The sequence below is a fragment of the Chanos chanos genome, chromosome 6 (assembly GCF_902362185.1).
Source record: "Chanos chanos chromosome 6, fChaCha1.1, whole genome shotgun sequence".
Classification (NCBI taxonomy): Eukaryota; Metazoa; Chordata; class Actinopteri; order Gonorynchiformes; family Chanidae; genus Chanos; species Chanos chanos.
In genome coordinates this window covers 47007637-47022057 of record NC_044500.1, presented here as the reverse complement: position 1 = coordinate 47022057, position 14421 = coordinate 47007637, and the positions used below count along the sequence as shown (strand labels likewise).

Genomic DNA, 14421 nt, shown 5'->3' with positions numbered 1-14421 from the left:
ATTATCGGCAGAGTGCACTTAGGTACTGCCCTAGCTGTCTTCCCATCACCCCGCACGGTTCCTCCCTCTCTGGAGGATCCATGCAAACTTCATTACACTCATCCTCTCTGCCGCTCTCCCACACCACCCCTCCGTATTCTGAGAAACAGCATACCTTCCCTGTTAGTTCACTCACAGTGGACACACACACACACACACACACACACACACATACATATACACACACACATATATACTCACACACACACATTCTCACACAGACACACTCACGTACAGACATACACCTACTCACACAGACACACACACACACATACACACACAGATACACACACACACACACATATACTCACTCACACACACACACAGACACACACACAGAGCCCTAAGCCTAATCTGCTTTTACCAGTCTGTGTTAAGGTAATAGACTTTTGGATTAGCCTGAACTGTTTAAACAGAGTGCATAGCTTGCTCTCTATACGACTAACTAAATCACAGTACAGTATTAATTTAACACTTTTAGATTGTTCTGTTAGAGTTCAGATGCTTGGTTTTTAAAATGCTTGGTTGAAAAACAGGTGGTTTGTAAATGGAAAGACCTTAAAGATACTGTGGAGGCTAAACTGAAAGTCTTCTGGGAGGTGTTGGTTTTTTGGGAGTGTAGAGTGAGTTGACTGAGCAGTGTTTGCATGTTTCTGTGTTGACACGTGTGGTGACGTGTGTCTCTGTGTGTGTTTTATGGTTCAGCTCAGGTCCAGATCGAGGGGGATTTCCTCCCCTGCTCCTTCTCCATCCTGGAGGACCAGCCCATGGACATGCTGCTTGGACTAGACATGCTGAAGAGACATCAGGTGGGTGCATTTCACAGACACGATGATAAACAACACAGTGAAGAAATTTTTGAGCTCATCTTTATGAATCCCAGAATCATCAAAAAGAGAGGAGTTGTGTGGACACTCTAATGGCTATATTAAAAAAAAAAGGGCGGAATTGTGATGTCATAGAGGAATGCCATGGAAACATACAGAGAAGCATTAACTGAGGGATGGGCTGATGTCATCTTTATGACATCGTCTGTGCTGTGATGTTGTGAGTGGTGCTACGGAACACTAGGAATGTAATAACAGAATTCTGAGATTCTAACATTCTTAGGGGATTATTACTTTGCATATAATTGCTATTTTGTAATTGCAGCTGCTAAAATAGGGGTAAATAAGTCTCCGTGTGGTTTTCTATGGCTTTTTTTGGTGACCTATCATCAGTGATGAAAATCAAGGGTTAGCAGTCTTTCTAAAAACAGAAATTAAAATTCAAACAGAGCATATGCATACTGGCTGTGGGGTCACACAGGGTCAGATTCTTTTGTCACTGAGTTGCCTGCTCTCACCCTCTGCCCCGTGTGCGCACTCTCTCTCTCTCTTTCTCTCTGTCTCTCCCCCCTCTCTCTCTCTGTCTCTCCCTCTCTCTCTCTCTCCTTCCCTCCTTCCCTCTCTCTCTCTGTCTCTCTCTCTCTGTCTCTCTCTCTCTCTTTCTCTCTCTTGCTCACTCTCTCCCTCTCTCCCTCTCTCCCTCTCTCTCTCTCTCTCTCTCTCTCTTTCTCTCTCTCAGTGCTCTATTGACCTGAAGAAGAGTGTGCTCCTGATCGGGACGACAGGCACAGAGACGCGGTTCCTGCCCGAGGCGGAGCTGCCGGAATGTGCCCGGCTGGCGTACGGGGCAGAAGGGCGAGAGGAGACGCGCCCGGAGGAGATCGCTGACAGAGAGCTGGCAGAAGCACTACAGAGATCCGTACAGGAGAGCGGTGAGCACCAGGGCCATTACACGCCCAAACACTAGCACCATCACTCGCCCAAACACCAGCACCGTTACACGCCCCCAAAGACCGGCACCGTCACACGCCCAAACACCGGCACCGTTACACACCCCCAAACACCAGCACCGTCACACGCCCCCAAACACCAGGGCCGTCACACGCCCCCAAACACCAGCACCGTCACACGCCCAAACACCAGGGCCGTCACACACCCCCAAACACCAGCACCGTCACACGCCCAAACACCAGCACCGTCACACGCCCCCAAACACCAGCACCGTCACACGCCCAAACACCAGGGCTGTCACACGCCCAAACACCGGCACCGTCACACGCCCCCAAACACCAGGGCCGTCACACGCCCCCAAACACCAGGGCCGTCACACGCCCCCCAAACACCAGGGCCGTCACACGCCCCCAAACACCAGCACCGTCACACGCCCAAACACCAGGGCCGTCACACGCCCAAACACCAGCACCGTCACACGCCCCCAAACACCAGCACCGTCACACGCCCAAACACCAGGGCTGTCACACGCCCAAACACCGGCACCGTCACACGCCCCCAAACACCAGCACCGTTACACGCCCAAACACCAGGGCCGTCACACGCCCAAACACCAGCGCCATTACACACCCAAACACAGAGACAGGTGGAAGGGGGGAGAGTGATGAGGGACAGAGAGGCGTGGACAGCGTGGAAAGATAAGCCACTAAGACAGAGATACAGAAACAGGCTTGAAAAATAGAGCAGGAGTGACAGAGGCATGGAGAGACGAGAGGATTGGAGGCGTGGCTTAGACACTGCATATGCAAATGGACAGAGGCGTGGCTTAGACACATATTAGACACATATGCAAATGGACGGAGTGGATAAATAAAGATTGACAGGGGCCCAGACAGAGCAGAGAGATGGACAGTGGGTTGTAAAGGAGTGACCGGGTTGACATTGTGTTTACAGTAAGAACACACACACGTGTGTTCAAGTTTTTTTGAGAAAGGAAGGGCGGGAGGTGGTTGGTCGGTCGTGCTTTATGTGCACTTTGATAAGTGATAAAAGATTAAGATAAAAGATAATGAGGTAGTCAGGGCTTGTTGATATAAACAGAGATTTAGGCTGGCGAACGCTGGCCGGAAGTGTGTGTATCTGAGCTTAGAAACATGAGCGTATGAAGTTTTCTCTCGTTTGCTGTGGAGCGCTGCTGATGCATGCTGTGGAATGGGTGGTATCCAGTGTGTCAATCTGGCCTTGGCTCTTCAGTCTCTCAGTCCTCACGCTTCTCCATGGCAACGCACTACACACATTCTGTCTCCCACTGCTGATGGGAGAGAATTCAGAACAGACAAGACGACCTTCAAACGTGGAATATCGTTCTGTTTAAAAAAAATAAAAAAAGTCTGCCTCAGCTGTCAGGTTCCATATCTTGACACAGGTCATTTTGAAAGGGAAGACCAAAGTCTCAGTCGCTGCTGAGTCGTCAAAACGCCTGTGACTGCAGGCTGATCTCACGCTGATAACTGTAAACCGAGTAACCCCCTCGCGTGCATGTGTGTGTGTGCTCTCACATGGAAATACGACTCCAAATGAAACTCAGTCGGGCTACGTGACACCCCCACGTGGCCACCTGCGGAACACCTTGCCCCTGTTTGCCCCTAAAAAGAAAAGTCCAAAGGTCAAAGATACAGGGTCTGACACACTGTTTACCACCACTTACAAAATACTTGACAGATGTGTGCATGCTCTCTCTGTCTCCCTCTCTCTCTCTCTCTCTCTCTCTCTCTCTCTCTCTCTCTCGCATGGTTTGTGTGTGCTGTGCTCTAACTGTGTGCAGGACCTCACTGATGCATTTGGACAGACAGCTTGGAGAGGGCCTTCCCAACCAGGTATAACTGTTAACTAAACAGCCACATTAAAGACAAGTATACGTTTAAACCAAATTCAGCTCTTAAACCATCTCAAGCTTTTATACCAAAATATAAGTCAGTACTTACTACTGGTGATATGTAGTGTGTGAAGGGTGGGTAAGACTTTCAGAATTAAAAAAAGTTTGAGGTCTTACCTTGGTCTTGCCTGAGCAATGTATGAGTTTTTTTTTTTTAGTGTTTTTTTTTTTAGTTTTTTAGGATCATGGCACAAGCCTGTTATGTACTGAAGGGTGCCAAATGTGATCTCACTCAAATCGTAAGGTGTCATAGCTGACAGTTTGACAGCTCTGTTTCATCCAGAATGACTCTGCTCATGGCATGGTTTGGAATTCTGTTTGCTTATGCATGGATTGACCTGACGGTACATTAGACCGAAACCACCCACGCGATGAACTGATCGTTTTATTTTCTTCTTCTCACCCGATAGACACTGAAGATGGAAAATCTACCTCACAACAATCCCCACCATTATGTCTGTCCAAACCTTACAATCCCCCTTCTTTGTCATCTTCATCCTCCTCCTCCTCTTCCTCCTCTGTGGCTAATACTGGCCGCCACCGGAACCTGGCGTTAGACCGTTCCTGCTCCGCACCTGCCTCCATGACCCAAACTCGGCCCCAAAACTCTGACCCAAAAAGTCAGAACCAGTCACAGTTGCAACCACAACTCCAGTCTGAGTCACTCAAACTTCAGACTCAGGAGGAAGTGACTCAGTCCTCACCTTCTCGTGCGCAGGGAGTGACCGCGGTTCACTCTGAGGTTCACCCAAATCACGCCCACCAAGGCGCGACCGCGCCTTTACCAGATCGCCCCGAGCAAGTCGCCCAGCGGCCTCCACCTCAGCCCCAGGCAACTGCACAAGCTCAGATCCATGCCAACACCACAGCTCAGGAAGTGACCTTAGGCACTGTACCAGGGCAAGAGAACACAACCGGAACAGACCTTGCAAATCCTGTTGACTCTGGAAGTCAGCTCTCTGCTAGCGCAGTGGAGGATTTACCCTCGGGACAGGCTCCGCCCGAGTCTCTGATGAAGATCGGTTCTGACGCAGAGGTCCAGGTTCCGGCCTTGGCACAGGAAAGAGAGATGTCCCGACCTGTAGATGCCAAAAGGACTTGCCTTGACTTGCGGGATGAGCGAGGGAATGAAGCAAGTGAGGGACGGTGTGTAGGTGGCAAGCAGTCTCGGGGGCTATTCCCTGGCACCGAGATGACCTTCGCTGGGTTGGCCGAGTCAGACGAGGGCCCCTCCGTCCTCTCCGAGGAGACGATGGAGGCCGGGCCGACGCCGGACAACCTGCAACCCAGAGATGCAGTTCAGCCTGCGGGGGACTGTATTCCTTCCCTGGCCCAGGCACTGATGGAGCTTCATGAGCTGCTAGTCACCAACCAGCTTGCTCATACCCGCGAAAGGAGTCCAATGTCAGCGGCCCGATCCCCCCAACGCGGACCCAGTGCCGAAGGAGTGGAGCGGGAGCCCGAGATGAAAACTGACACCACTCTGAACCCTGACATAGCCCTCACGTCCTCCACTCATACTGCCACTATAGCCAGCACAGACGCAGGCAACGCCAAAGCTGGACGCGGCGCTCCGGCGGACGGACGGGCTTCGGAAAGTTCCACCGCGAGTTCTCGAAGCCAAGAAAATAGTGACGCGAGTGGTTCTGCCGACACCAGAGAAGGATCTAAACCTGGTGCAGCACAGCACACAGACACCTCAGAGACTAGCCTGGTACGTGAGACCAGGAGAGAGACTGTGTCAGAGCCAGACGAGGTTTCTCAGATCCTGGAGCCCCCAGAAGGACAGCAGGGGGGAGGGGTTGCCAACGGGCAAACGTCTGGCACAAACACCACTGAAACTCCCCAGTGTCCAGCCAACCCGTCATCTCAGTCCAGCCAACTGACAGCACCTGCGGACAATCTAGACAGCACCCCTAACCTTTTGACGTCTCCGTCTCCGACCCAAACTCCAGGACTGACCCGTTCTGCCCGTGAGCGCTCGCCCCCTCCGGACCCGACGCCCTCGACCGGACGGTTTCCCACAGAACACGTCCGTAGGATCGAAGCAGCGGGATTCTCAACGCAAGAGGCGATGGCCGCGCTGGAGCAAGCACAGGGCAGCGTGGAGCTGGCTCTACTGGTGCTGCTGGCCCGTAACATCACTGTGCCCACTTAAACCTCTCACACGGGGACCTTGTACCACGACGGAGATTCAGCTTGAACCTGTCAACCTCCACCAGGGCGGCGTTCTCAAACACATGCGCTCACCTCTGGCTCTTGGCAGCAGCATCTTGGAAAGCTGTCCAAAAAAACTTGCATTGGTTTAACCTGTAGCAATACACTTCATACACTGACCGTATAAACGCAGTGTTATTTCTAGGTCAAACATTTAACACCTGTTGTAGAAATTCACGCCACCATGGCAGTGAGATTAATCCACCTGGAGAGTGTTTGAGCCTTTGCAGTCGAGGTTCCCAGATTCAAGCTGACTGTCTCCGTGCTTAACAGTCTTTAACGATAAGGTCTAAATATTTAATGCCTCCCTTTATCTGAGCCTCTTCTTTTGCTTTCACCTTTGAAGGTGATGACTTATTTCATTATGCATTTTTTCAGGGCAGAGAGGGGTTCGTCCCGATTGTTTGTACTCTGACCATACAGTGAAAACCGATCCAGAGGAACATGTTTTTTTTTTTTTTCCGTTCAAAATGTGTGGGCAAAAAAACATGATTGGGGGGAGGGGGGGACACACACAAAAAACCCGAAAGATTTAAAAAAAAAAAAAAAAATGTCGCATGCATCCTTTGTACGGTCCCCAACCTGTGTGTTTTACTGGTTTGGTTTTTCGCTGAGTGAATTAGACCTTTTTGAAATCGTTTGTATAGCGGTTCGGTGGCTTTGTCATTGATGTCCATGGAAAGAGCAAACCTTCTACCACTCTTAATAGTCTGGAATTACTGACGTTATGGTGCGTATGCTCAGCAAGTATATCCAGTTTTCATTTTACCATCTAGAACACTCTAGACAAGCCTCTGAAGATAATTACGTGTAATAAAGGTGGAGCAGTGGTTGTGCTGGACATAAAATGTGCAACTTGTCTGACGCCCAGACGGATTTCGTGCTTTAAAATGTCAATATAATCTGATTCCTTAAATACGTCATTTGTGCCTAGCTTTTTTTTTTTGCATTATTTTGGGGGGGGCGTTTTTTTCTTTTCTCAAGGTGAAGGATTTTTACAAGTGCAGACGTTGATTTTTACAGTCATATGAATGCTGCAAGAACCGATCTTGACTAACACACCCAAGGCAGAGTCGTTCCCCTGGGATTAATTGGCAATAAAAAAAAAAAAAAAATCTTCAAAATTATTTTCTCTTTATTATTTTCTGGTTTTCCTTTGTGTCCTGATTGCCAATCCTGGATAACTTGATATGTACGTTCATGTTTCAGTGAATTGCAGTATGGGAAAAATAAGTACGACAGATCTGTTGTGTTCACCTCGTTGTCTTTTTCATTAGTGAATTTTTCATAATGGGCTGGCGTTTTCAGTGACGAGCAGCAAATTACATCTGGGGGGGGGGGGGGGGGGGGGGGCGGGGGGGAATGTCTTAATATCAAAACTGAGGGTTGAAAAATTAAAAAAAAAAACAAAAAACATAAGTTACATTTTATCCAAGAATTCAGCTGCGTTTTAATACCAGACATAAAGAATACGTCTCGGCTTTTGTTTTTTGCAAAGGATTGGATGGTAGTTTCCGGTCGGCTCAAGAACTTTGGGTCAGTGTGGTTGGGTTTGGCTCCCCGTTTGTTCCTGGTTCTCTAGTCTGTCTGTCCTCTGTCCGACGCGTCATTCATGCCAGTCAAAGTCCAGATCCACTCTCTTTGCAGCTGTCTTTAGTCATCTCTAGAAACATCATTTCTATTCTTGTTGTTGTTTTTTTTTTTTTTTCTAATTGTAGTCTCCGGGTCATGTATCAAAATCTTTGAAATATCGATTTCATCTTGTATACAAATTGAAAACCAAATAAAGTTAAATAAAAACTTGTTCTTTATATTTTAAACGAGTGAGTGAGTGTTTATGGATTCGATCTGCTGTCGGAATTGCTTCAATTTGCAATATTTATAAATTTGACTAGTGTGGTTGCCTGTTGTAGTTAAAAGTTTCCTTTGAGACTAATCATATGTTGATTTTTTTTTTTTAATGTACGCTAAGCTCCAAACAGACATTGGAGATAGACAATAAGGACAAAAATTTACAAGAAAAATAGCAACAACAAAAAAAGACTATGAATATGTAACCATACATAATTACTTGTAGTCGTGTTTAATCAAGTCACAAAACACATTATATTTCTACCTGCAGTCTGTGCAAAGAAAACAAATGGAAGGCGTGAAGGAGGGGCCCATTTTTACTGAGACCAGTGTTTAGAAATGCGGTCGTTATACTGGCTGCAATTACCATTGGTGCTCTTGGTTTGACTTCTCTCTGATATCATATGGATATTGGTGGGGCTATTTCTTCAGAATCCTTTTCTTGGTGAATCTTTTCTACTGATTTACACTTTATAACCAAATGCAGTGTTTTATGATAAAAGACTATTCAGTTTCATCCATTTAAAAGTGATTTAAAATGAATTTGTTTTCCTGAAATAAAAGTTTATTTTATGAAATGTTATGTATATTTTTGTAAATCAAAAGGAATTTTATACTTAAAATTTTCATTCAACCACATATGATGGATTTTTGTTGTTTTTGTTATATTTACCCATTTTGTGTTAGATGTGTTTGTGTTTCAGACACTTTCTCTCCTGTCTAATTTAGCTGCGGAGAGATGGAATGTTCAATGCTCACCTGGACTGATTGGTGACGATTAATGGTAATTAACCAATCAGCTAAGGGCTGTAGAATTGCCTTGTTTTGTCTCTACATGTTTCTGTTCAATGAGTAACACACATCTGAAGTGTTTGTTGATATAATGAGCAACACAGATGTGAAGACAGAATGAACAGACAAACAAAGACTAAGAAAAGCACTAGACAATTACCTTATCGTTGGAGAACCAATTTTAATAATCCTGGCTTTTCTTTCTTTTTTTTTTTTTTTAAATGTTTCTAGGCGACCTTCTAATGACCTTTTCAATTACCCTAATTTGGGGTTTTTTTTTCCTAGTTGCACATGCAAAACTATGGCTCTGAATCATACCGTTGTGACAGCAAATCAGCTGTAGTTCTAAGACACGACATTTTGAAACCAAAATCAATCGCTAGATTAGAGGGTTTTTTCTGTGAATGCATGATTTGGAGAAGGGACGTTTGCCTTCAGACTCCAAACGCTAAACGTCCAAACTGAGCCCAATGGCACATGTTGAGGAGGGAGGACTGTGTGATAGGAGAGGACACAGGGCTGCCGCTGATACTGAGCACTGCAGTGAGAATGGACACTCCTGTAATGACACAGACCCACTGGGAAAAAGCAATGAAAACCTTCATGTGAATGAGTATCAAACTGAGGTGGACAAGGGGAGCAACCAAACTGACCCAGAGGACAAACAGGAGCCAGAGGAGACGTATGGGTGTGTAAAAGTACTTGTGTGTGTGTGTGTGTCCAAACGTCCTTATTAAGGGTATAACTTTTGTGTATTGCACTTTTTACTCAATTAGTGAAACACACTAATTGATTCTTGGGCAAAAGACCGGTAACCTTCTAAGAACAGCTGAACCCTCCACCCTCATATGCATGGTCAAATTTTTGTTTTGGTTTTTTCTTTCTTTTTTTTTTTTTTTTTTCTTTTTGGTTCAAAACTTTGGTTTCAAATTATGGTTTTTAACTGGTACTTGGTGGAGCTTATGAACAGATGATCTTTGTGTCCATAGCTCAGCCTATACACTGGGTCCAAACTCATTCCCTCAAAGGGCCCACCATATGAAGTTCTGTTTTTCTTTTCTTTTTTTTTTTTTTGAAGATTTATATTTATGACCGGTTACTTTACTCGCCATTTTTCTCTCATTCCGTAGTTTCAGCTTATCTGGGGGAATCGCTGCAGCTCTGAGATCAATTTCCAGCACTGAAATATTGAGTCTTGGACAAGCTCTCTTTCCTGTTCTGGGAATGTTCTCTGTTCCAAAGGAAGAGAACGCGTCTGTAGAGATTAGCAGCTCCTCCTCACACGAGCGGGACGCTGAGTCAAGGTAAAGAGCGGCCCGGTCGAGGAGAAAGACTTTAAAAGGTTTTGCTTTAAGGCCCCCTTCCAACCAAAGGTGGAAAAACTCGAATGGGTCTCAAACTGAATGTGTGTGACATTCAAAAGTCAAACATGACATGACTGATCACCATATAGTTTTGTGCTGTGAGAGCAGAAAAGGGACAATGGTCTAAACAGGACATTCTGTTCTCACTCACAGGGACATGGTGCCGGGGAGAGAGAGAGAGTGTGTGTGTGTGTAATGAGTGCTGTGTGTCATAGCTGTGTTTTGTTTTTCCTGCAGGGATTTACCTCAGGCTGGAGAGAACACACCCCATGGGGAGGCAATCAAAGTGAATTTTGAGTCTAAGTTCATTCATGGTCGTAAGTGCTTTGGCCCGATATAACCAGTTAGTCACTCTGTCATTTTCTCTCAATACCTTTGCAGGATGTGTGTGAACTGCATTTTTATGGGTTTTGTTGTTGTTGTTGTTTGTTTTTTTTCTTCTATGAAACTGGCTTAAAAATCAACTTGCAGAAGGATGTTGGAAAGTGTTGTATTGCTGTCTTTCCCTTGCAGTACCCCTGTATCAAGAATACTGGCTAAAGAGTTTGAAGTCTGACCTGAACAGGGTTAACCAGAGAGGATTGTCCGATCTTGTGGTGTCCCAGTGTCTGCCTGGTTTACAGTCTCCACCGGGTATCAGCTCAAAGGCTGCTGCGCTCACTACCTCTCCAGGCCTACAGGGGGCAGCCTGCACACTTTGGCAGGAACTGCCTGAGGTCCAGACACAAGGTCTCCTACACACGCTCACAGTGAGAGAGATTCAGCACCAGGAGGTACATGTCACAGAGGGGCCTGACCAAGCGGAAGACCTTTGTCATGTTTGACATTTGATTATTCCCGTCACCCCACTGGTCTGTTTTTTTTTGTTTTGTTTTTTTCCCTTCTTTCTTGGCCAGATTCTGAATTGGAGGCATCTGGTGAACTTTGCCTGAACTTGCTAAGGGATATGTCAGCCTTTTTCAGGAAGAACAGTTCATTCATTACCTTCAGTTGAACAAAATGAAACGAGACAAAATTCAAATAAGATTTATTGGCTGCCTGTTTCTGCAAGTCACTGATGAGAAACTGCAGGTCTTCCCCTGCAGAGTTTACCAAAGGCTGAAAGATGGACCAGACGTCACAATTCACTGTCTGGTCACACTAGACTACAGTTCTGCTCGTGCCCCTCTGTTTTTGCTAAACCTGAGCTGTCCTGCTCTTAGTGTACATTGTCAATAATCTATCTACTTAATCACCCGGTCAGAAGCGCCAGTGTTTCTGCGACGGACAGCGCAAAGGCCGTGAGGCCGTCCGGACACCCATGGGCTAGACTCTGAACGTCACTGTTTTCATCAGCAGCGCCTCGCGGTAGAACACGATTTTGACAGGGTAGAACAGAATGAGAGTAGGGAGCTGAGGAGCGTGGAGTTCTAGTAGAGAGCGCATTGATGGTTTTTGAAATGATGGGGGAGGGGATGAGGGTGTTTCTGCTCCAAGAAGAGACAGGTTTTTAGGTCAAAATTAAGGGTAAGGTTTAGGTTGGGTCTAGTGTAGGCTTGCGGGTTTGGTTGGCCTGCTCTCTGGACATCTCTGACTGTGTGTCAAATGGGAACACGTTGGTTGGGGAGAAGCGGTCTGCTATAATGCCCTGTATGTTCTCCTGTGCATGGCTCTCTGCAGGCCATGTTTGAGTTGATGGTGTCTGAAGCCTCGTACCTGAAGAGTCTGGGTGTCGCCGTGCGGCACTTTCAGGAGAGTACGGAACTTCGCCAGACCCTGTCTGCTCTGGAGCACCGCGTGTTGTTTTCCAACCTGAAAAACGTCGCCAAAGTCAGCGAGAGGTGAGGAAAGGTTTTTGAGTTCAGCCCATGAGAACATAGTTAAATGATCTTCACAATGGCGGGCCAACTTAAAAAAAAAAAAAAAACTCAAAACATAACTCCCACAGTTGCTCAATTTGGCTGAAAAACTTGAAAAACAGTGCCAAAGTCAGTGAGGGGTGAGGGGAGGTTTTTGAGCTCAGTCCAGGAGAATTTAGTTAAATGATTTTCGCAATGATGGGCCAACTTCAGGAAGAGAAAAAATTGGCCCCAGTTGCTCGATTTACAGAGAAAACATGCAAAGATCTGTAACAGGGAGGGGCATGTTGTGGTTTTATGTTGACATTAGTTTTCTATGTGAGATTAAAGCGTTATTCTGTTAGGTTGTCTTTTACAGGCTAAAATATGTGTAACCCAGATGCACCAAAGAGAAGTCGGGTGCTCCTGTAGCAGACAAGTTTATTAGAAACCTAATGCCCTGGTTGTAATGCACAATACCTCTGGTTTGTAACACCAACACAAAGCTATAATAACTTTTTTTTTGGTTGTGGAGACCCTTTATGCTCTGTAAATACAGTGGAGTGATATCGAGTTTTATTACTCTATTGTACTTGATTTGTACTACACAGCTTTCATTGGACATGGTTAGGCCTCATTTCCTGGTGGGTGTGTGTGTGTGTGTGTGTGTGTGTGTGTGTGTGCGTTCCATTAGGTTTCTGTCTGACCTGGAGAGCCAAGTGGAGGAGAATGTGGTGATGTCACAGGTCGGTGACATCACTCTGCGACATCACTCAGCATTCCAACGTGTCTATGTTCCTTATGTCACCAACATGATGTACCAGGAGGCACTCGTCAGTCGGCTATGGTCAGCTCTGCAGTCGTTCCTCTTGTCTCTTTATATAGGAGTTTTTATCAGATCTCTCTCTCTTTCTTCTCCTTCCTGTGTCCGTGTCTTGTACTTTTTGTATTGGTTTTCTCTTTTTTTCTTCTTCAAAGCTGCCAAAAATACACTTTTTATTTGTCATTAGCCTCAACAACTCATGCATTTGATTATTTAACCCTGGTTGTAGTCCTCTCCACGCAACACAGATTCTAGTCTCATTTAAGACTTGAATAGGTTTGATGTCAGTAGATCCAGTTTAAGGTTTGGACATGAAGTCTTAAGTACCACATGCTTTTAGTGAAAAGCCACACAGCTTTGCTTAGTCCTTATCTAACAGACCTCAGACCATCTAAATAGTTCTGTGTCCTGAGCTTTGAAGTTTTCACCTGGTCACACTTTGCACCTGTACTGTCGACCTCAGACACTGTCGCTGTCACCTTCAGCGTGATGTTGTCTGCGTATCCTATCAGGCATGGGAACAAAAGGTTTGCATCCGCGGTGAGAGAGCTTGAGAAAGATCCGGAATGCCAGAGACAGTCTCTTAAGTCTTTCCTGGTCCTGCCCTTCCAGAGGATCACCAGACTCAGACTCATTTTAGAGGTATCTATCTGATGGCACCCCCTAGTGGCCTTGACTGGAATATCAGTCTTGAATGGTAAAGTTATGCTCTTGCCCTGCACCTTTGAGTGGGATCATCTAGGACCTGATGATTAATACAGTCAGTTGAATCTGACGTATTAGCGATGATTTTGAAACAGAAAATCTATAGTCGAACGGGAGCTCTTGTACTGTAATTGGAAAACATTAGGTTATGATGCAGAGCGCCGTTCTAAAGTGTTGTTTCTCCTCACTCAGAATATCCTGAAGCGGACTGATGCAGGCTCGTCTGCTGTACCTGTGTTACGAGATGCTATTGAGGCAGTGCGACAGGTATACTGAGGATGGGGGGGGGACGTCGTTGTAAAACAGTATGTATCTGTGGGTAGAGCTGTTTAACGAAGTGCATTTTTTCGCTCCGTTTTCTCTTTCGGCGTCTAGATTGTGTCAGAGTGCGACGCCAGAGTCCTGCAGATGAAGCAGATGGAGGAGCTGGTTCGTTTAGAAAAGAGGGTGGATTTCGGCAACGCGAAGGTCAGACGTACCTGTGTCTTTGAGTTCGTCACCATATCTGGACTTGAACTGAATCATAAATCGATCGTTGACTCCCAGTCGTGAGAGAAAACGTGCATTTAAGATTGATGGGTGTATACAGTGGTCTTAAAACCAAGGGTAAGGTCATCTTGGTTATCTTTTTTTCCCTTTGTATTTTGTGCGTCAGGCTATTCCAATGCTGGTAAGAGGGCGGCGTCTGGTTCACGAGGGCCCACTGAGACAGCTGACTGTGGAGAGCACTCACAACTTCGGCTCCTCTCCCACATTCACCGAGGTCTACGTGCACCTCTTCAGTGACCTCCTTCTTCTATCGCTGAGGAGGTGCAATAACTCTGCGTCTCCGCGCTTTGCGGTGGTCACTGAAACCGTTTTATTGCGAGAGCTCTCAGTTCATCCCTTGTGTAGCCATCAACCTGACTCAGTGGTTGAATTCATGTGTTGGAAGATGCACTGCAGGATATATTAAACTTTACTAATTTTATCAAGCGGAAACTTTTTGTGTACGTTTTTCAGCTGTGTTGTATGGTTTAACATCCTCGATACTAGGCTATGTTAAAAATATTTTCATGAAGCAAAAAAAAAAAGAAAAAGTTACCAGTACACTACGTAG

At 46.0% G+C, this 14421-nt stretch overlaps 1 protein-coding gene across 1 annotated transcript in view; it reads left to right on the top strand.

The window, feature by feature from the left end:
• Positions 1–4308, top strand: part of ddi2 (DNA-damage inducible protein 2) — a 10328-nt gene extending 6020 nt beyond the window's left edge. Inside the window, exons 6-10 of the mRNA XM_030777709.1 lie at positions 1–22; positions 745–848; positions 1606–1798; positions 3643–3694; positions 4164–4308. The exon at positions 1–22 is cut by the window's left edge and continues 107 nt beyond it. Coding sequence (XP_030633569.1) covers positions 1–22; positions 745–848; positions 1606–1798; positions 3643–3653 — 330 coding nt within the window. The 3' untranslated portion in view covers positions 3654–3694; positions 4164–4308. The remainder of the gene's footprint in view (positions 23–744; positions 849–1605; positions 1799–3642; positions 3695–4163) is intronic.
• The last annotated feature ends 10113 nt before the right edge of the window (positions 4309–14421 follow it).